This window comes from Pinus tabuliformis, chromosome 1_2, assembly GCF_031772625.1.
Source record: "Pinus tabuliformis cultivar Carrire ecotype Pingquan chromosome 1_2, CPIR1, whole genome shotgun sequence".
NCBI lineage: Eukaryota > Viridiplantae > Streptophyta > Pinopsida > Pinales > Pinaceae > Pinus > Pinus tabuliformis.
In genome coordinates this window covers 651,672,725-651,690,004 of record NC_142298.1, presented here as the reverse complement: position 1 = coordinate 651,690,004, position 17,280 = coordinate 651,672,725, and the positions used below count along the sequence as shown (strand labels likewise).

The following is a 17,280-nucleotide window of genomic DNA, read 5'->3' as shown; positions in this document are numbered from 1 at the left end:
ATCTGTTTTAGGCTAAAGACAGATCAGTGTAGGGCTTGATGTGTATGTGGTTGGGTGCTTGAAGGTGCAGACAGCTAGGCCGAGTTCTTGAAGGCTAAAATGTTGTTGATTTGATGGTGTTTGGGCACTGTTTTGGGGACCATTTGCTACAAGGGTTGTTGTGTGCTAGGCTGCAGGCCATAGCACCACACCAAGGGATGCGTAGAGTAGTCAAGGGCTAGCATATGCCCTCAGGGAGCATCGTAGCAAGGGAGGAGCACCTCAAGGGTGTGTCGTAGCCCTCTAAGGGACTGTTTGGAGACTGTCAAGGGAATCTAGGGCTGCAGCAAGTGCCCTAACCAGAACAGCAACCAACAGCAAAATGCAAACGGAATTATGAGCAATGTTTTGAGCTAATTGGGCTTGCTGTTGGAGGCCAAAGTTGACTGGGTTTGACCGAGTTGCTTAAAGGAAGAATTCTGCCCCAGTTGGCCAACGTTGTCTTTTATGGTCGAGCTTTTTCTGTTGTTGTCATAAATTATCGGATTTGTAAATTTGTACTATCTCTCTCTCTGTTGAACTATTGAAGAATATAAGAAGAATTGATCAAGGGTTTCCCCACATTGGGGTTTGTCCCTGGTTGGTGCCACATCTTGTGTCCTCTTGTCTTAGCTTGTCTTCTATTGTTTATGTTTATGTTCTATCTGCATTTTACTATCATGCTGATGTGATTGCTAGACTAGATATTGATATTGGGCTGATAAAGAAATTGAAGTAAATTGCTCTTAAGCATAGAACATGCCATTGTTACCTAAAATTAACAGGATTTCATTAGGACAGGATTTCAGTGAAGGATTTCGATGGTTTGCAATTCGATTAAGGTCTAAGGCAGAGAAAGAAGCGTGAAGGAGCCTAATAACCAGCGAGGAAGAAGGAAAGGAGCAACGAAATTTCTAGTGTTATTTTGGGACTGTTTTTGGGCCAACTTATCTCCACACGTGCAAGATTGCAAACTTGTGTATTGCAGAAAGAAGGCCAAGTTATTACAATCACAGTGAGAGAGGATTTTGGGTGAAAGACAAAGCCAAAGTGTCAAGAAGAAGTCTCCGTCTAGACCGAAGAGGATATAAGGTCAAAGTTGGTCAAGCTCCTGTGTTAAGGATTTCTGAACTAGAACCAAGGAGTGCAATACTGAACCAAGGGACCGAAATTCTGAAGAGTAGCCATGAAGGAAGAAGAAGTAGAGATTTGATCATTGCAGGAAGAATCTCATCAAGGAGGATTTGTGTCTTAGTCTTGGAGTGGCAAATAGGTCAAGGGTCTTGGCCTTGGTATTCATCAATTGGAATCTCTATAAGAAGAAGAATTTGTTCGGGTTTTCCTCTCAAAGAGTGAAAGGTTTTGGCCCTGGCTGATAGCCTATATTCTGTGTCTCTTGTCTCTTTATGGTTTATGCATTGGTAGTTGTTTGATGAAGAAGAACACTAATAACCTAAGTAAAAGAAGATCCTAATCTAAAGAAGTAAAAAGCGCTCACAAGCAGTTACTAATAGAAGAGAAATCACTTAAACTCTATGCCCTAGATTTCTCAACACCTTGATGTATTTGGCCAACAACAAACAAGATATATATTTTGCAGTGTGTTAACCACTGGAGTGGCACCTGATGATTATATGAAGACTCCATGCCCAAGGATAATCCAGAGGACACTTGTACCATCAGATATCGTCAGTCAATAGAGTTTTTTAAACTCTACTTCTATCTTTTCATCATCTTTCTTGTACCCAAATTCCACACCCTACGGGAATTGTAATTAGTGATACTGGTAATGATGAATTTTGAGTCTGTAACAGGCCTAGAATGTTGGGACTCGATCAGCAAACGAGTACACCTTGGAGTGTTTTTTTTATTTGGTTAATTATCCGTTCTTTTTTAGAGGCGGATAATTTTCTAGATTTTTTCACTCACGTTTTACCCCAAAGTCGAAGTGATGGTTTGAAGGTTGAGCCCCTGACACATCTTAGTGTCTAAAGTCGATGTATATTACCATACTAGATCACACACAAAAAAATCGTGGAATTTGGTTAGGTCTAGGTAGTCATTTTTTAATTTTTTAGATTTCTCGCAGATCAAAAATTGCAAATAAAATTGTATTTAAATTGTAATAAGTGTAGTCTAGAGAAGTTGTATGGAGTATGAGTAATCAAAATTATACCTCTCACCCTCAACTTTCTACTATGACACACTTTGAGGGGCTAATAATGTGTTTTGGACCCTCAAAACCCATTTTTCCTAAGTTTAGTGGGAAATCTAGCAATTAATTAAACCAGATTAATTAAATATCCACACATGCTAAATGTTATGGAAATGAGGTGGAAAATTATGTGGGAATTAAAGTGAAGTCCCAAGGTGATGTGGACTCCTAAAATCAAGGAAAGGACATCCGCTCAAATAAAATCGAATTCCTGGCATTAAATGTAAAAGTTGCTTGGAAATTCGAATTTGTAAAGTTAATGCACATTTGGGAGGATTTGGAAGAATATTTGGTGGAGATTTTTGTGGGAAATTGTCCCCACATGGGTTACCACCCATATATACTTGTCATTCCACCATAAAATTCGAATTTGGCACATAAGGGAAGAAGAAAATGATGTCCACTTGCCAGAATTCGATTTTTGCACTTGGCATTGGAGCCCCATTCAACAAATTTGAATTCCTCTTTGGGATTGTCACCTCATGCCACTTGTTTAATCACTTCGACATTGGTATTGGCTGCAATGCCATTTGTCATTGTCATTCTTCATTGGGATTTGCTCCCAACTCTCTATATAATAGAGCCATGGGCTCTCACATTGCATAATATTGTTACTAGCTATTGTGCTTGCGGAAGCGCTGCTGCCTTGTACACTTTCAGAAATATCAATAAAGACTTTGGGGTTTCATTCATGAGGTGTTCCTCCTTTTGAAGTGTGATGAATTGTTGAGCATTGGTATAATTCATTTTACTCGTGCTTTGATCTAATTTGCTTCCATGTGCTCTTGTAGATTTGTTAATGTAGAGCTATCTTGCATTGACATTTGATTTAGAAGTATGCATTAGGTATAGAATGCTCTAGTTGGTTTTAAATAAATCTCTAGAGTTTTTTATCATTATTTATTGCTAAATCTATATCAAACTAATTCTTGATTGAAGTTTTGTAGAGGGAATATCTTGTTGGGATTATAGAATCAAGCGTGAGGGGAAGTCTTTGGAGAGACCAACCCACTCTTGATACATTCTTAAAGGAGCTCTCATTTGTTCTTTGAACCTTCATAGTCTTATCTTACAAAGTGGTTTTGCAGGGATTTCGGCACATAGCTTGTACACAAGCCGAGAACTTCTAAATTTAAATCTCTTTTAAAAAAAAACATTGTACTTCATTTCTTTCATTTGCTATCTAAGAGCTTGAAGATGGCTAAGCAAAAACGAGAGTTTACTCTCACTCTTTAGCTTAGCCTTTTGTAAATTATAATTGTACATATACATTTTATCTTGTTGATTTTTCCATTAATACTTAACTTATTTTGCAACCATTGTTTGGATTGTTTGCTAACTCTTGTGTGGCAGATTTTGAAGAGCAACTTCCCGCAACATCTAACAAGTGTTTGTAGGACCTTTGGCAAGTGTTGGGGGTTCGATTTCCAAGGATGTCGTGAGCCCTTTTGAGGCTTATTTTGGCCAAGTCAAGTTCACTAGAGGGCTGCCCATTTTCCTCTCTAAGTCGTGGGCATTTGGAGGAAACTCACACCTTGTTTCCCTTGCATAAGTTTTGTGAGATCTTGTCACTACTTTCTCAATAAAAGAGGTTTAGTGTCCAAGTTTCAAGCAATTATTGTGAGGACTCTCCTTGAAGTATAGTTGAGAACTTTGAAGGGCCCTCTTCTCATTGTGATATTAATAAAAAATCTAACTTGCTTGTGGGAGCTTGGGATTTCTCCATGGTACCCTATCTCCCCATTTAGAGGGAGGATTCTCTTGGGTGGATTGACATTTGCATGGTTTAAGCTTTCATACTTCATTCAATTACATGCATGCTTTAATTTGAGGAATTAACACAATTTGCATTTCATCTAGGCGTTTTAGTGTAGGAAGACCCCAAGTCTCATTACAATATTACCTCCAACATAAGTTGGTTGAAGTAGACATTTTAGGGATCCTCTACTCCTCTATTGACTCCTCACTGTGAGATCCATATCATTGGGCGAGGGTGAGGTCTGAGGATTGAAGAGTTAAATTGTAATCTTGTTGTAGAGCTAATTAATAAAATTAACCAAAAGCACTTTCCATTACATTTACTTTACTTGTCTCTTGATGGTTTGAGTTTTCATATGCAAAGTTTATTCCAAAAGCAAGTATTGTAATCATTTCAAACAAGTGTTTTATTTTCATGTTTCAAGTATAATTGCATGTTGATGTCTTGGTTTAGCACTTTCTTTCTTTTATATTTCCAAGTTAATTACTATTTTTTGGGTTTTGGCAAGATATGTTTCACATGTTTTGATTTATAAAGTTGATTATCTCAAAAGCATTTTGTATCTTACATATCTTGTGCTAACAATTCTTATTTACATTTCAGGGTGACTTTGTTTTCTCTTTTGAGAGCATTGCATTTTAATTTGAGCAAATATATCTTTAAATTGTTGAGCAAATTCCTTATAAGGCACTGGTTTTATGGTTTTTAATCATATTAATGATTGGCATTGTTATTTCAAGTTGCTCACTTCATATTTGCTCATAAATCCTTAAAAGTAATCCATTTTCACTATAACATTCTCCTAGAAACTCACATCTTTTAACTTAACTTTTCATTAGGGACACCCCCCTTAGCTAACCTAGGAGATAGCTCAAACGGAGAGAGTCTGGATTAGTGTGACAACCCCTTCTCTGAGTTCCCTGCCACTAACCACACCTTGTGGGGTTGAAGGCTTTTCTCACTGACTTGTAGGTAGGTGTAGGCAGCAGGGTCAACACAGTGAACACCTTGAGTCAATTCTTGGTGAAGCCGAGGTAGAAGCATGGCATAGCAACAAAACATGTGATCAAGAATTTGAGGGGCACAATGGAGTATGATCTAAAATACCTTGGAGATGTTGTGGTGAAGCTGTAGGGGTATACATATTCAGATTGGACAAGTAATGTAGTAGACAAGAAGAGTACCTAAGGTGTTGCTTTAGTTTGGGATCAGCCATGACATCCTAGTTTAGCAAGAAGTAGACCTTTGTGGCACTTAGCTCAACAAAGGTAGAATATATGGTAGGTAGTACAGCAAGTTGTGAAGCCATTTGGCTTCCCAAGTTGCTTGCAGATTTATTTGATCAAGAATTGGATCTCACGATGATTTACTATGATAATCAAAGTTGGATCAAACTCTCTAAGAATCCAGCGTTTCACAATCGGTCCAAGCACATAAAGATCAGATATCACTTCATACAAAACAAGATTCAGAAAGGAGCAATGAAGCTTCAATATATATCCACAGATTAGCAAGTAATTGATATTCTGATGAAGCTCTTGGCAAAAGGGAAACTTCAAGCATTCAAAGACAGATTTGGATTTGTGTAGAATTCCTTCCTCACTAAGAGGGAGGATTGAGAAATATAGCTCGAGCAGAAGCTTCTTGCATCGGTTAGGTGTGAATGTGCAACAAGTAGTTCGAGACAACTTCTAGTGACCACTTAGTAAAAGTGGGAAATGATATCATCTTGTAATTTCACTTAAATAAATAAATGTGGAAGTCAAATTTCCTGTGTTCTCCTACTCTTAGAAATCTAAATGAAATATTCTAGAAATTCTAAAATATTAGTGAGTTAGATTTTATCTAATCTTAGCTCTACACCTCGTTGTTGAGATAAAGTAGTTACTAAAGATTTGGGAAATCAGTTGCCAAGATTAAGGAGATTAGTTAGTAAGATTTGGAAAATTAGTTGCTAGGATTGAGGAGATTAATTATCTCTCTCGAACCTTAAATAGGACAAGATAGGAGAAATTGTATACGCACATTTTGTACATCAAGACTCAGGAGATCAAAGAGAGATCAATTGAGCAGGTTCAGAGCATAAGAGGGGAGCCAAGGTCGAGAAGCAGGCCAAAGGGCAAATATGTGCAATCTATGGATAGAGTCAAACAATGCCGTACAACAGTTCAGGTAGACAGATTCTCCATTGTCCTACAGGCAGGTTTCTCTCAGTAAGTGTCGATCTCCGATTTTTTGTGTATACCGTCAGCCGTTAGTTTGAAAACTTGTGAAGGTTTCCTTGTAAACTTGGAATACTTAAATGAAAAGCTGAACTGAAAGGGTAACTATCTGGGTATTGTGTTTATGCTTTCACTATTCATTTTCTAGCTATATGTCTGATTGTTGCATGGCTAGAAATATTTATTTCTGCAATTAATAAGTCCAAATCTGATTTAATTAACTAAGAAAAAGTTAAAAACATAGAACAGCAGTCACTAGGGCTTGAAAATTTACATACCCTGCATGTAACATACTATTGTGAAGATTTCAATTAAAGTAGCACTTTACTGTTCTAACCCTTGTGTTGTTAACAGCTGTGCATACTCTGCAGAGATTGAGGTTTTGTTGAAACTGGATCCACTACACACTCAACTATGCCATACTTAATTTCCCCGTCCCCTGATTCAACTGGTTTGTCATTCCCTACTAATGTCTACCCCAAGTTTGCCCCGTTCGCAAAATCCCTCTGCCAGAAGCCTGTTTTCTTTATTTCCATTTCTGTTTCAAGGGGACACATAAGGTTCTGAACATTGTCTTGCCTTCTGTAGATATACTACATTCTAGTTATTTCGTTATCCTAAACAGTCCCGTTCCTACCTTCTGAGACACACGAGTGCACCCCATGAATGTCATGTATGAATCTTTAGTCCTGTTGTTCTCTGGGTGTTGTCAATGTGATCCATCAATGCTAGACGGTTTATATATATATATATATATATATCGTGTCAGTCCATTTTGAAGTGCACGCCATGAATGTCATGTATGAATCTTTAGTCCTGTTGTTCTCTGGGTGTTGTCAATGTGATCCATCAATGCTAGACGGTTTATCTACGAATAAACGGATATGGCGTGAATGACTAGGGCTCGCACAATCTGAATTGTCGTTTCTGGGATCTGTGCATCCATCTAGATTTGCACTCTAAGCTGACTAAATTTTTATGGAAAATTGCACCATGAAAATCTCATTCAATGCAGTAACTCTGCAAGTGATATACCCTGAAGTTACACCCGTTCAACTCGGGTCTGCAGGAGCGGGCTATCATCTCTAATGTATATTTCCTGCCAGGACATTTTTCCAATCATTGATCCAACTGTATACAACATTAGGTCTGAAAAACTTCGAATACTTTCTCAACGGGTTTCATTTGGAGGACAGGTACTGCTATTTCAATGTAATGGACCCTATCAAGAATTATGATCCGGGCAAATATAATTCGAGACAATTATTGATGTCATGACCTGCGAATCAGATGAACTGAAGTTCTGAGGCATCAATTATACATGAAATTGTTGATACCAAAGCTACTTGGAAAGAAAACTAGATTAATGTTCACAAAGGACCAAATTAGATATTTGGGTGTTGGGTATATTGATCCAAATCGACGAGATATATGGGTGTTGGGTATATCCAATCCTACTGAGGTGTGAAGTATGATCATGTTAAATCACTGGTTGTGTGCTTTATTACTGATGAAAGATCTCTATTTCGGTTCGTCAATTGGAGGTCTTCGTGGCTTCAGACGAAATTCGGGAAATAATGATGTTTTTCTACATGACTGTTAATGTAAATTTTAAAAACTTACCTCGGGAACGTTGATTTGTGTGATCTTCAGGTCTCGCTGAACTGCGAGATTCGCATCGAAGGGAACAGGAACTCCATCTCCTCCTCCTTCCAGAGGAATCGGAGTGTACTTGTTATCATTCGACGTCCTCTTCTGAGCTTCTTGGGCTTCTTCAGGGTGCATCATAGTTATCTATGACTGTAATACGATGCCCTCCTCCTCTGTGCGTATAAAAATGGTGGGGAATAGCATGAGAGGTGGCTTGTTCTGTGGCCTATGCATACAGTCGCGATCTCTCCTTTGTCTTCGAAACCCGTCTTAAAAAGTATGGTCGCTCTTTCTTTCTCGGTCTGGTTACTCCTTTTCTTTTTTTAAGACAGAAACTCCCCTTTCTACGGGACCGGCAATTGGGGCGAAGACATGTAGCTCGAAATTCCCACGTAGCTGAAAGATACTTGCAACATATGTATGAAATCAAACTGCAGCCAATGGAAGTACTAACCCGATGATTGGATCAATTCAACTTACCTCAAATGGAAGCGACAAAGGGAAGTGGGTTCGGCTGGTTTAGTGTTGTGATGGGGCATTGGGGTTGTCAAAACGTATTTAAATTTTGTTGTGCAGCGCTTTTATTTGTCCGAAAGTGCATGCTGGTTTTCTTATATTAAAGAGTATTTGCTGGTTTTGGTATATATTTTAAAGCACTTCATTTATGAACGAATTTAAATACGTGTTTCATATATACGTTAAATTGGTTTAAGTTTAATCAATATTTGTCTTAATAAATTGGTTTAATAAAGAATTTAAATACGTGTTTTATATATACGTTAAATTGGTTTAAGTGTAATCAATATTTATCCTAATAAATTGGTTTATTTTAATTTTAATGAAATAATTTATTATTTATTAATATATTTATTTTTGTTAAATGATAATAGTTTAAGAGGTAGTTAGGGGTTTAATTTCATTTCTATCTATGTTTTATTCTCCAAAAACATGTTAGCTTGTGTGGCAAAAATTTGAACATGTTGAAATAAGTAATTCTTATAAGCATGAAGGGATAGGAAAATTTGAATATCTTAATATTGAGGTGAATAGTGGTAGATGTTGTGATTTTGGGTCTGATCAAAAGCAGTCCTCCAAAGTTATTGATTAACTAGAGATATATATATATATATAGGAAAGAAATCAACCTCCCTCGCACTATATATATATATATATATATATATATATTATGAGGAAATAAATTAACCTCCCTCTCAACTCAAGGGCTAGAGTGAGGTTGTTGATACCAAGTCAACCCACATGTATACTCACTTTAGAATTCACAAGGCTCAAAGCCAATATAACAATATTCATAAGCACAAAGTATGAAATTTCCTCTAAATTGCAGCAACTGGAAATGTATTCTTCTAACCAATTAATTTTGTAGTTTATTTGCTGCAGCAAACAACGAATAAATCACACTGAATTTTTTCACAAATAAAATACACTGTAGAAAATAAACTGAAAACTGAGAAAATGATAGCACATACACAATAAAATTGACACATTTATTTTTGGATAAATGTCCTCAAAAACTCAATGTAGGAAATCAGTGCAACAAATGAGGGTTTTATTATTATTATGCAGCAATGAAATTTTTTAGTACAATCTATATGCCAAATTGGTTATCCTCAGCAAATAATCTGGCCAAAATTATTAGAGATTTTTCTCTCTCTATAGGTAATCCCAGCACAACATGTCTCAGAAAAACTAGCTCTCAAGAAACCTGGCGCAAGCGTCTACGTAGTGCTTGTGCAGACCCTCACACACACAGCCTGAATCTTTCTCTGATCAAGTCGTTATACATGTTGCTGCTACGAGATGTGATCCTTCGACCCTTTGGAAAATTTTCCCGACCTCTGGTAACTAAATCATTCTCTTGCTCAGCCAAATCGAACCGCCTCACTGAAGTTGCCTACGCAGCCTCTAGTCGAATAACTTGACCTCTTTGTTGTTGCCTCTCTAGAACCAGAAATTCCTTTGGAATCATTGTCTTTGCATCCCTTCTGGCTCGAACTTCTCTCCCTTGCTCGACCTTCGTAGCTGGGTAGCTCGATCTGCCAAAGAACTTGGCCCCTCAAGTGTATTCTCCATCTACCCATCGAGTTGCTCTTATAATATCTCATTGGTGAACCAACAACCATGATTAGATCTCCATCAACAGCTAAGATTATCTCCAACTCAGTCTGTGTGAATTTCTAGAGAATTCTCACTTTTCTCCTTTAATTATTGTTAATTAATCACTTTCCCTAAGTTAGACTTAGGAAATATTTAATTATTGATCAATTAACTTATTGAGTCATCTCTGTGTTTTCTCCTAAAACTTTTTTTATGGGTTTTGAAGATCTAGTGTTTCTTAGCCTCTTGAACCAAAGTCGAGACTAGAACACCTATTTGATGCTACAAGACTAACACGAAGCCATTACAACAATACTTGTCAAGGCATTATAGCTCATCGTGTTACTAACAAGGATATGAACCTACATCGGGAAGATAACAACCATTTTGCTCAAAAATGCCATGTGTGTGTGTGTGTGTGTCTTTCTTATGGTTCCTTTGCATAGTCATTCATGGCCAGTTTTAAGGAAGGGGACTCATCACCCTCCTTTAATTAGATTGTGTCAGGAGTTTGTAGAAATGTTGGATCAGCCAACAATTCTCCCAAACTCTTCATCATTCGCATCCTTTTCAAAACTTAGATGGAAGAAATGGAGATTCTAGTCACTCAAAGAAACCACTACTTGGAGCATTTTGGAAAAATAAAATTCAAGGGCGTTGCTTACCAGAAGCAATGCAAGATCCAAAGTATGAACTAAGTCCAACAATATTACATAATACATCCAAAATATGCATGATCGTGCTCTTATCAATGAGGTCATTAGATTATGGCCCTCTAAAAAGTCCCTAATTGATTGGATTCAAAATAAATGGAACCTCAAAGGACAAGTAGATCTGGAGCTAGGAGCAAAAGGGTTCTTCACGGTAATTTTTTCAGCTTCAAGGATAGAATGAGGGCTTTTAAATGAGGGCCTTACTTTTTTAATAATGTTGGGATTTTCATGCGATTCTGAAAAGAGTGGTACAATCCTTGGAAGGAAGACTCCATTGTTGTCCCGGTATGGGTTCAACTCTTTCCTCTTCCAAATAAATGTTGGGAGGAAGAGATCCTTGAAGTCTTAGCAATGTCATTGGTAGATTTCTCAAGGTTTTTGAGGTAACTAAGATAAGGAGATACACATCCTATACAAGGATTTGTATCTATATGAATGTTTCACAACCTCTTCCAGCTTCAATAGACATTTATTATCAGGATAATCTTTGGAAACAAACATTGGATTATGAAAATATCCCATTTTGATGGAAGTATTTTCATGGATATGGACATCTTATTAAAGATTGTCCTCTGATTGCAAAGAATTTACAAGCAGATCAATTGACTCATAAAGAGCAAGATGGCTTTGAAATTTTTCCCTAAAGGAAAAGGAATTTGAGACCTTTGGGAGCCACAAATTCTGGTCCAAACCCCAGATCTTAAAACAAGTTAGTGTCTCTCTCCTCTCCAAACAAGACCTCAGTACAAGAAGATAATCAATCAGACCCTTGACCAGCTACTAGAAGTATTCCCAAACCTTTACCACTCCCAACAAAGCCCGTGAAAAAGAATCCATAAGGTAATCAACCAAACTCTCTACCAAAAGAGCCAAGTAGCTTAATAATGAAAGAGGATGAGACTCAAGACCTCCCACAATACATGGATCTAGATGATCCACACGTGTTGATTACTCTGGCAGAGGTCTACCTTGTTATATATCCATAATCCATGTCAAACCATTATGTCGAAACTATTCACAAGGAATATACAAATCGAAGAGTTAAATGGACAATGCTTAGTCTAGTTCAAGTTCTTCAAAAACCATTTAGGACTTCATATGCAATATTTCAAATATCTTCCAAAGATGGTCAAGGAGGAGAGAAAAAAGGGGTGTAAGAACATTAAAGCCTTGATCCAAGAAGATAGATAAAATTTAGTCAACTCAAGCAAAGTCATGTCAATGTCAAAGGCATTTCCTCCTTCTCAGCCCAAAATCCCATGATGTTTTAATCTTGAATCTTCAAAGAATAAGTATGTTCTTGCTGTAATTATTTTCATTGTCAATCTTTGATAGTTTGTTGTTGATTAATAGATATACTATTGTTTTCAGTTGATAGGACAAGATTTGTAATGATTTTATGATAAACAACAATTTCTAGACTTTGAAAAGTCAAGCTACATGTAATTTTTTCTTTGATTAATGAAAGGTTATCTCTCCTCTTTTCCTCCGGAAAAACCGTAATTTTATTCAAAAAGAGAAAAATTACATGTTGTAGATGATAAGGGGCATATGTAGTAATAGCAGGTCCTAATTTCTCAGAATCCATAAGAGACTAATATATTCTTTCCTACCCTTCTTCTTTTCCACTTTTCGCCAACCACCAGTATTGGGAGTGGAAGTTACAATAGACATTTGATTCTCATTGGTATTAGTTAGATATTCTTTGTCAGAATCAGATCCCTCTGCTCCATGGATTTGTTTGTTGCCACTAACTTCTTTCCCTATTGTGTGTTGCTCGTATGGCTGTGAAGGGTTGTTGGGTCGTTGTGTTAATGCAGAGTTGTGCACTATGTTGTCCTTTTGTGGACTGATCTGTACAGTCTGCACATTATTGTCTGTAGTGTTTTCTGTTGTCTCATCTTCTTTTGTTGTTTCTGCTCAAGGCTCGGTGCGTTGCCAACCTTTTGGTTTTTGAGATTGTTTCTTATGGCTTTTGGGGTCTTTTTTAGCTTGTGGGCATGCACTGTGAAGGTGACATGTTTGTTGACAGCCACGACAGCAGAATGTCATATTTTCATAATCTAGTGGTTGAGTCCACTGTATATTGTTATGGATCAGAATAATGCTATCAGGTAATCCTTGACTAAGATCTACTTCAACACATATTCTGGTGAAGGTAAATATGCCTCTTGAGACTCTATCTGCATCAATCTTGCGAAATTTGCCTAGCATATTCCCCATTCCTTTTGATACTTTGTGATGTCGGAAATGTAGTGGGAAATTGTGTATCCTGACCCAAATAGGCATTTTAGAAACCACCATAGTGGTGGCATCAAAACCTGGGAACCAAGGGGTCATGAAAAGTCCTGCATTACCCCAGAACCATGGTCCCTCATTGAGGGCAAATTCGTTATCCTTGACTCTGTCAAATTTGACAATAAAAAACCCCTTGGAACATAGATGAATACTACAATTTGTTATCCATGTGGAGAAAATCCATTGGTTTAAAGCATCTAATTTAGGCCAAAAACCATTGAATCTACATATAACAACTTTAGTATAGAATTCTACATAAAGCTCATTTACCTCAGGCAGAGAGACTGTCAAGGCTGGTATCTGGGATTTTTTCTCCATGATGTAGGGTCCAGGTAGTTCTAGTGGTGGTGTTGGTTTGGTGTTGGCTTCACCCTTCCCTTTGACCACATCTTTGAAGGAGCCTGTTCCCTTTGAGGTAGTTTCAGAGCATCCAACTCGTAGTCTCATATTGAGGATGATGGTTAAATCTGAGACAATTCCATAGTCCTGTAATGTGTAATTATCCTGCATATATCAAGCTTTGCATACTTACTAATATGCCTATATGCGTTTGGATTTCATGCTTTAATTCTTGTATCTGCCTCCCCTTCCAGATCCGCTTGCAGACAGTCCTTCCTTGCAGAGTTTTGATGAAAATTTGTATCAGATCTGGATCTGTGGTGGGTGGATCTGTCCTCGACAAGGTTCAATTTGCTATAAGGTGTAACGAAGATGATAGATATGGGCGATGTGATTCCCAATCCTTTACTTGAAACGTTTGTGCTGGGATGACATAGCCATGCTTCTTGGGTTTGCGAGGATACATTGTCCCCTTCTTTTCTTTTGCCTGTAGGGTAGTCAGTGGGGGTTCCTTATCACCCAAAGCAAAAAGGCCATCATCTAAAACATTCACATCATTTTCTGAACCAGATCCTGAGTGGCACTCGTCGATACCAATCTCGCAATTTTGTGGAGTTTGGATCATATTCACAGTGCTTGCAGGGAGCCCATTGAAAACTAAGAAGGTCGATGCAAGTTGTGCTTCAACGGATCCCTTTCCTTCTGCACCAGATCTGTGCTAGATTGTAAATCTGATGAGGGCAACACTTATGGGATCTAATCCAGAGTAGATGCTAGAAAGTAAGCGTAACACCAGATTCGGCATGTGCATGGGCAGATCCTCTTGCATTGAGGGCGGATCCGTTAAAACTATGGGACCTGATCCGGAGTATGAGCCAGAAAGTAAGCTGATGAGCCCCAAAAATGGACAAATATTTGGGCTCATCCAACCTCCTAATTTGGCTTAGTCCACCATTCTCATTTGTTTATTGCATGTTTTTTATTATTTTTATGTTAATAGAGTGAATTTGGTTAGTCATTATGCCAACAAGTCTAATGGGTGCTTTGTGTAGCCTTGTTGGTCAACTTGGAGACAAAATTGAAGGTCTTAATGAGCACTTGGCAGCCAAATTCGTGGGAGAACAAGCTAGAGGATTTGTAGGAAGGTGTTCCCCTCATTTATGGACCCTTACCTCGAATTCTCCACCATCAGCTCGAAGTTCAAAGGCCACCAAATTAATGAGCACAAGGGCAGCCAAGCAAGTCAAGTTGGACTGCTGTTAACTCCAAGTCTTGGGTAGCCAAGTCCCTAACTTTTAGGAGGACTGTTGGGTCCTCAAATTGTATAAATAAGAGGGCTTAAGACCTCATTTCAGTTGGTCATTTTGGGGTTAGCTAGTGGTTGGTCATTTTTGGTAGCTAGTTGGTAGTCATTTTTGTAGCTAGTTAGTCATTTTGTTTTAGACATTAGTTAGCTAGCTTGTAATTCGATTTGTAGGCCATGGATTAGTTTTGCTTTCAGCTCTTTCTCAAGCTCTCCTTGTGGACAGTTTTGATGTAACTTTTCATTCTTGGTTAATAAAGATGGATCCAGCTTTGCACCAGCTCTAAATCTCTCTTGGGAGGCTGTAGTTCTTGGGGTTGGGCCCATCTCAAGCGCCCAGTACCTCCCTCGTTTATATCTATGTGTCTTTGCTGCATTCTCATAATAAAATCTGCTCTTTAGATTTAATTCGTGCTTTGTTACTTAGGTTTCTTTTGAGGGTTCAAGTAGCTTCTCATGTTTATAATAGATTGGTAGGAGTTTGTATGCATTTAGATCTTTTGGCATGTTCTTTCTCATGTGATGTATATGGTTCTCTTTTCAAACAAGGCTGTTGTTTATTCATTCATTAACCGTTGGATTGAGTTAGCTAGGACTTGGTTTGTTTGCAAGAATTCATTGATTTGTTTGAATAAGCATTGTGTAGGGCATCTCTATCACCTTCATCACCTCCTCGTTCATCTGAGCCTCGTTCAGATCAGCTCCTCCATCACCAAGTCTGTTCGCTCATCTCCCATCTTCTCTTTTGCCAAAGTAACCTTACCTTCTTCTCCATTGTTGCCTCAACTACCTTAAAGCCAAATCAGCCTTCCACATATCATCTCATCACTCCATCCATCAGTTCCTAGGTCACTTCAGACCCCCATCCTACCTCCATAACCATCCATGCATCTTCCATCAACCATCCATCCTCAAAAATCCAATTCGTAAACATCCTGTAGAAAACCTACAGGACTATCCTGTAGAAAACAGAGTATCCTGTAGGATCCTCCACAGCCATCCTGTAGAAGGCCACTCTCTCGGTTGCTGAGCATCTGAATGCGAGGAACCTCTGTGGATGGATGCTAAGGATCCCTAGGAACCTCTCCTAGCCTCCCCAACCTATCCCACGCTTTCCTTCCTTCTCCATCCCATCGGCACAACCAAACCCTAGTTAGCACAAGATCACAATCATTCCACACATTTAAAGGGAAAATACAAAAACATGTCTTTCATGATGCAAACAGCTTAGATCCATGCATTTCCACTTATTAGAGGTAACAGCAGCATTGGTAGAAGTTTCCTTCACATTCCTTGCAGTATAGAGGTTAGACTAGTTAAATTAGGGTTTCCTAGGTTTACATGCTTTGATTTGCTTTCAGATCATTTTCGCCAAGTAGAGTAGTTTTCTCTGAGTTAGCTTTCGTCCATCATTGATAAAGCTTCTTCTGTGAGCCTATAGAAGTTGGCTTGATCCCTAGCGGACTTGTGCCAGCTGACCAAGTGACAGCTGCGACAAGAGCTAGTACTTGTGCATACAGCACCGTCGCTTCCAAGTTTGTACGAACTACCGGGTTGATAAAATGAGAGACAGGAAGCCCCAGGAGTTGTAGCATTATTGCTACAATACTGGAGCTCACCATCTTTTTGGCGCCGTTGCCGGGGAAGCGGCAGAGTATTGGTGATTGTTGCTATTCTTCTATTTACTACTACAACCTTCTTCTAAGTAGTTTACTTCATTTCCATTATGCAATTTCATTTATGCAAAAGTAGATTAGCCTTTCTCGCTTTCCTAGATTAGCATTTCTTGCTTTCCTAGATTAGCCTTTCCTGCTTTCATAGATTAGCATTTCCTGCTTTCCTAGAATAGCCTTTCAATTCCGCATTTCAATTCTGCAAGCGTAGATTAGCATTTCAATTCCGCAAGCGTAGACTAGCATTTCATTCTTGCAATTTCATTTGAGCAAAATAGAGTAGTCCTTTCAATTTTGCAAGATAGTTAGTTGCAGTTCAATCTATTTCATGCTTTGTAGGAGTAGAGATAAGTTAGAAAAATGATTGCACAGCACCCCCACTGCTTCACACAGCCAACGTTCTTCTTCGATGGCTGTGATGAAAGGACCCCTGGGTGGACATTAAGACATATCTGAAGAACCTCTAGGGGAGAAGAAGAAGAAACATTCCTCTGAAGCAAATGGCTACAAGCAGAGATGTTGGGAGCAACATCTTGTCCAAAGATGAATTTGAAAATCAGATCAAAGATTTAAAGAGTGATATGAGGCAGTTCCTTGCCATGCAACTGGATACCTTGCGGATCCAAAAGAAGCAAGAGGAAGCCAAGAGGGCTTTGGCCATTTTTTTTCCTAGGTGCACTAGAAAGCATCCTTGGAACGAATGTCCCATGCACTCTCTAGAAGTGTGTTTCATCTGTGAAGAATACCATCCTACAGATCAGTGCCCTTCCTTGCCCAGAATCAAAGCTACATATCAAAGAGCCAAAGGAGCCACTGAATCACCCTATTACATGAACCAAAGTTGGCCATATGGACCTAGATCTTACCAGCAGGAACTGCAAGGGATACCCGAGACCTATTATGACCCTTATCAAGCCACTTTCATGCCTTCTTGGGATCCCCCTGCTCATCCTTCCTGGTCTACACCTCCTCCTT

General features: G+C 38.5%; 1 protein-coding gene across 5 annotated transcripts in view; it reads right to left on the bottom strand.

Annotated features, from left to right (window-relative positions):
- The window catches only part of LOC149207369 (metal transporter Nramp6-like), a 210,612-nt gene extending 202,207 nt beyond the window's left edge, over positions 1–8,405 (bottom strand). For 2 of the 5 annotated variants that reach the window (XR_016252618.1, XR_016252619.1), the window contains exon 1: positions 7,838–8,403. Coding sequence is in view for 3 of the 5 variants with exons in the window: in XM_089395703.1 (XP_089251829.1) it covers positions 7,838–8,002 (165 nt within the window). In the remaining 2 variants the exon portion in view is untranslated. Of the gene's footprint in view, positions 1–7,837 lie in introns of all 5 variants that reach the window. The other 3 variants (XM_089395701.1, XM_089395702.1, XM_089395703.1) reach the window with 2 other exon arrangements.
- Between the last annotated feature and the right edge of the window lie 8,875 nt (positions 8,406–17,280).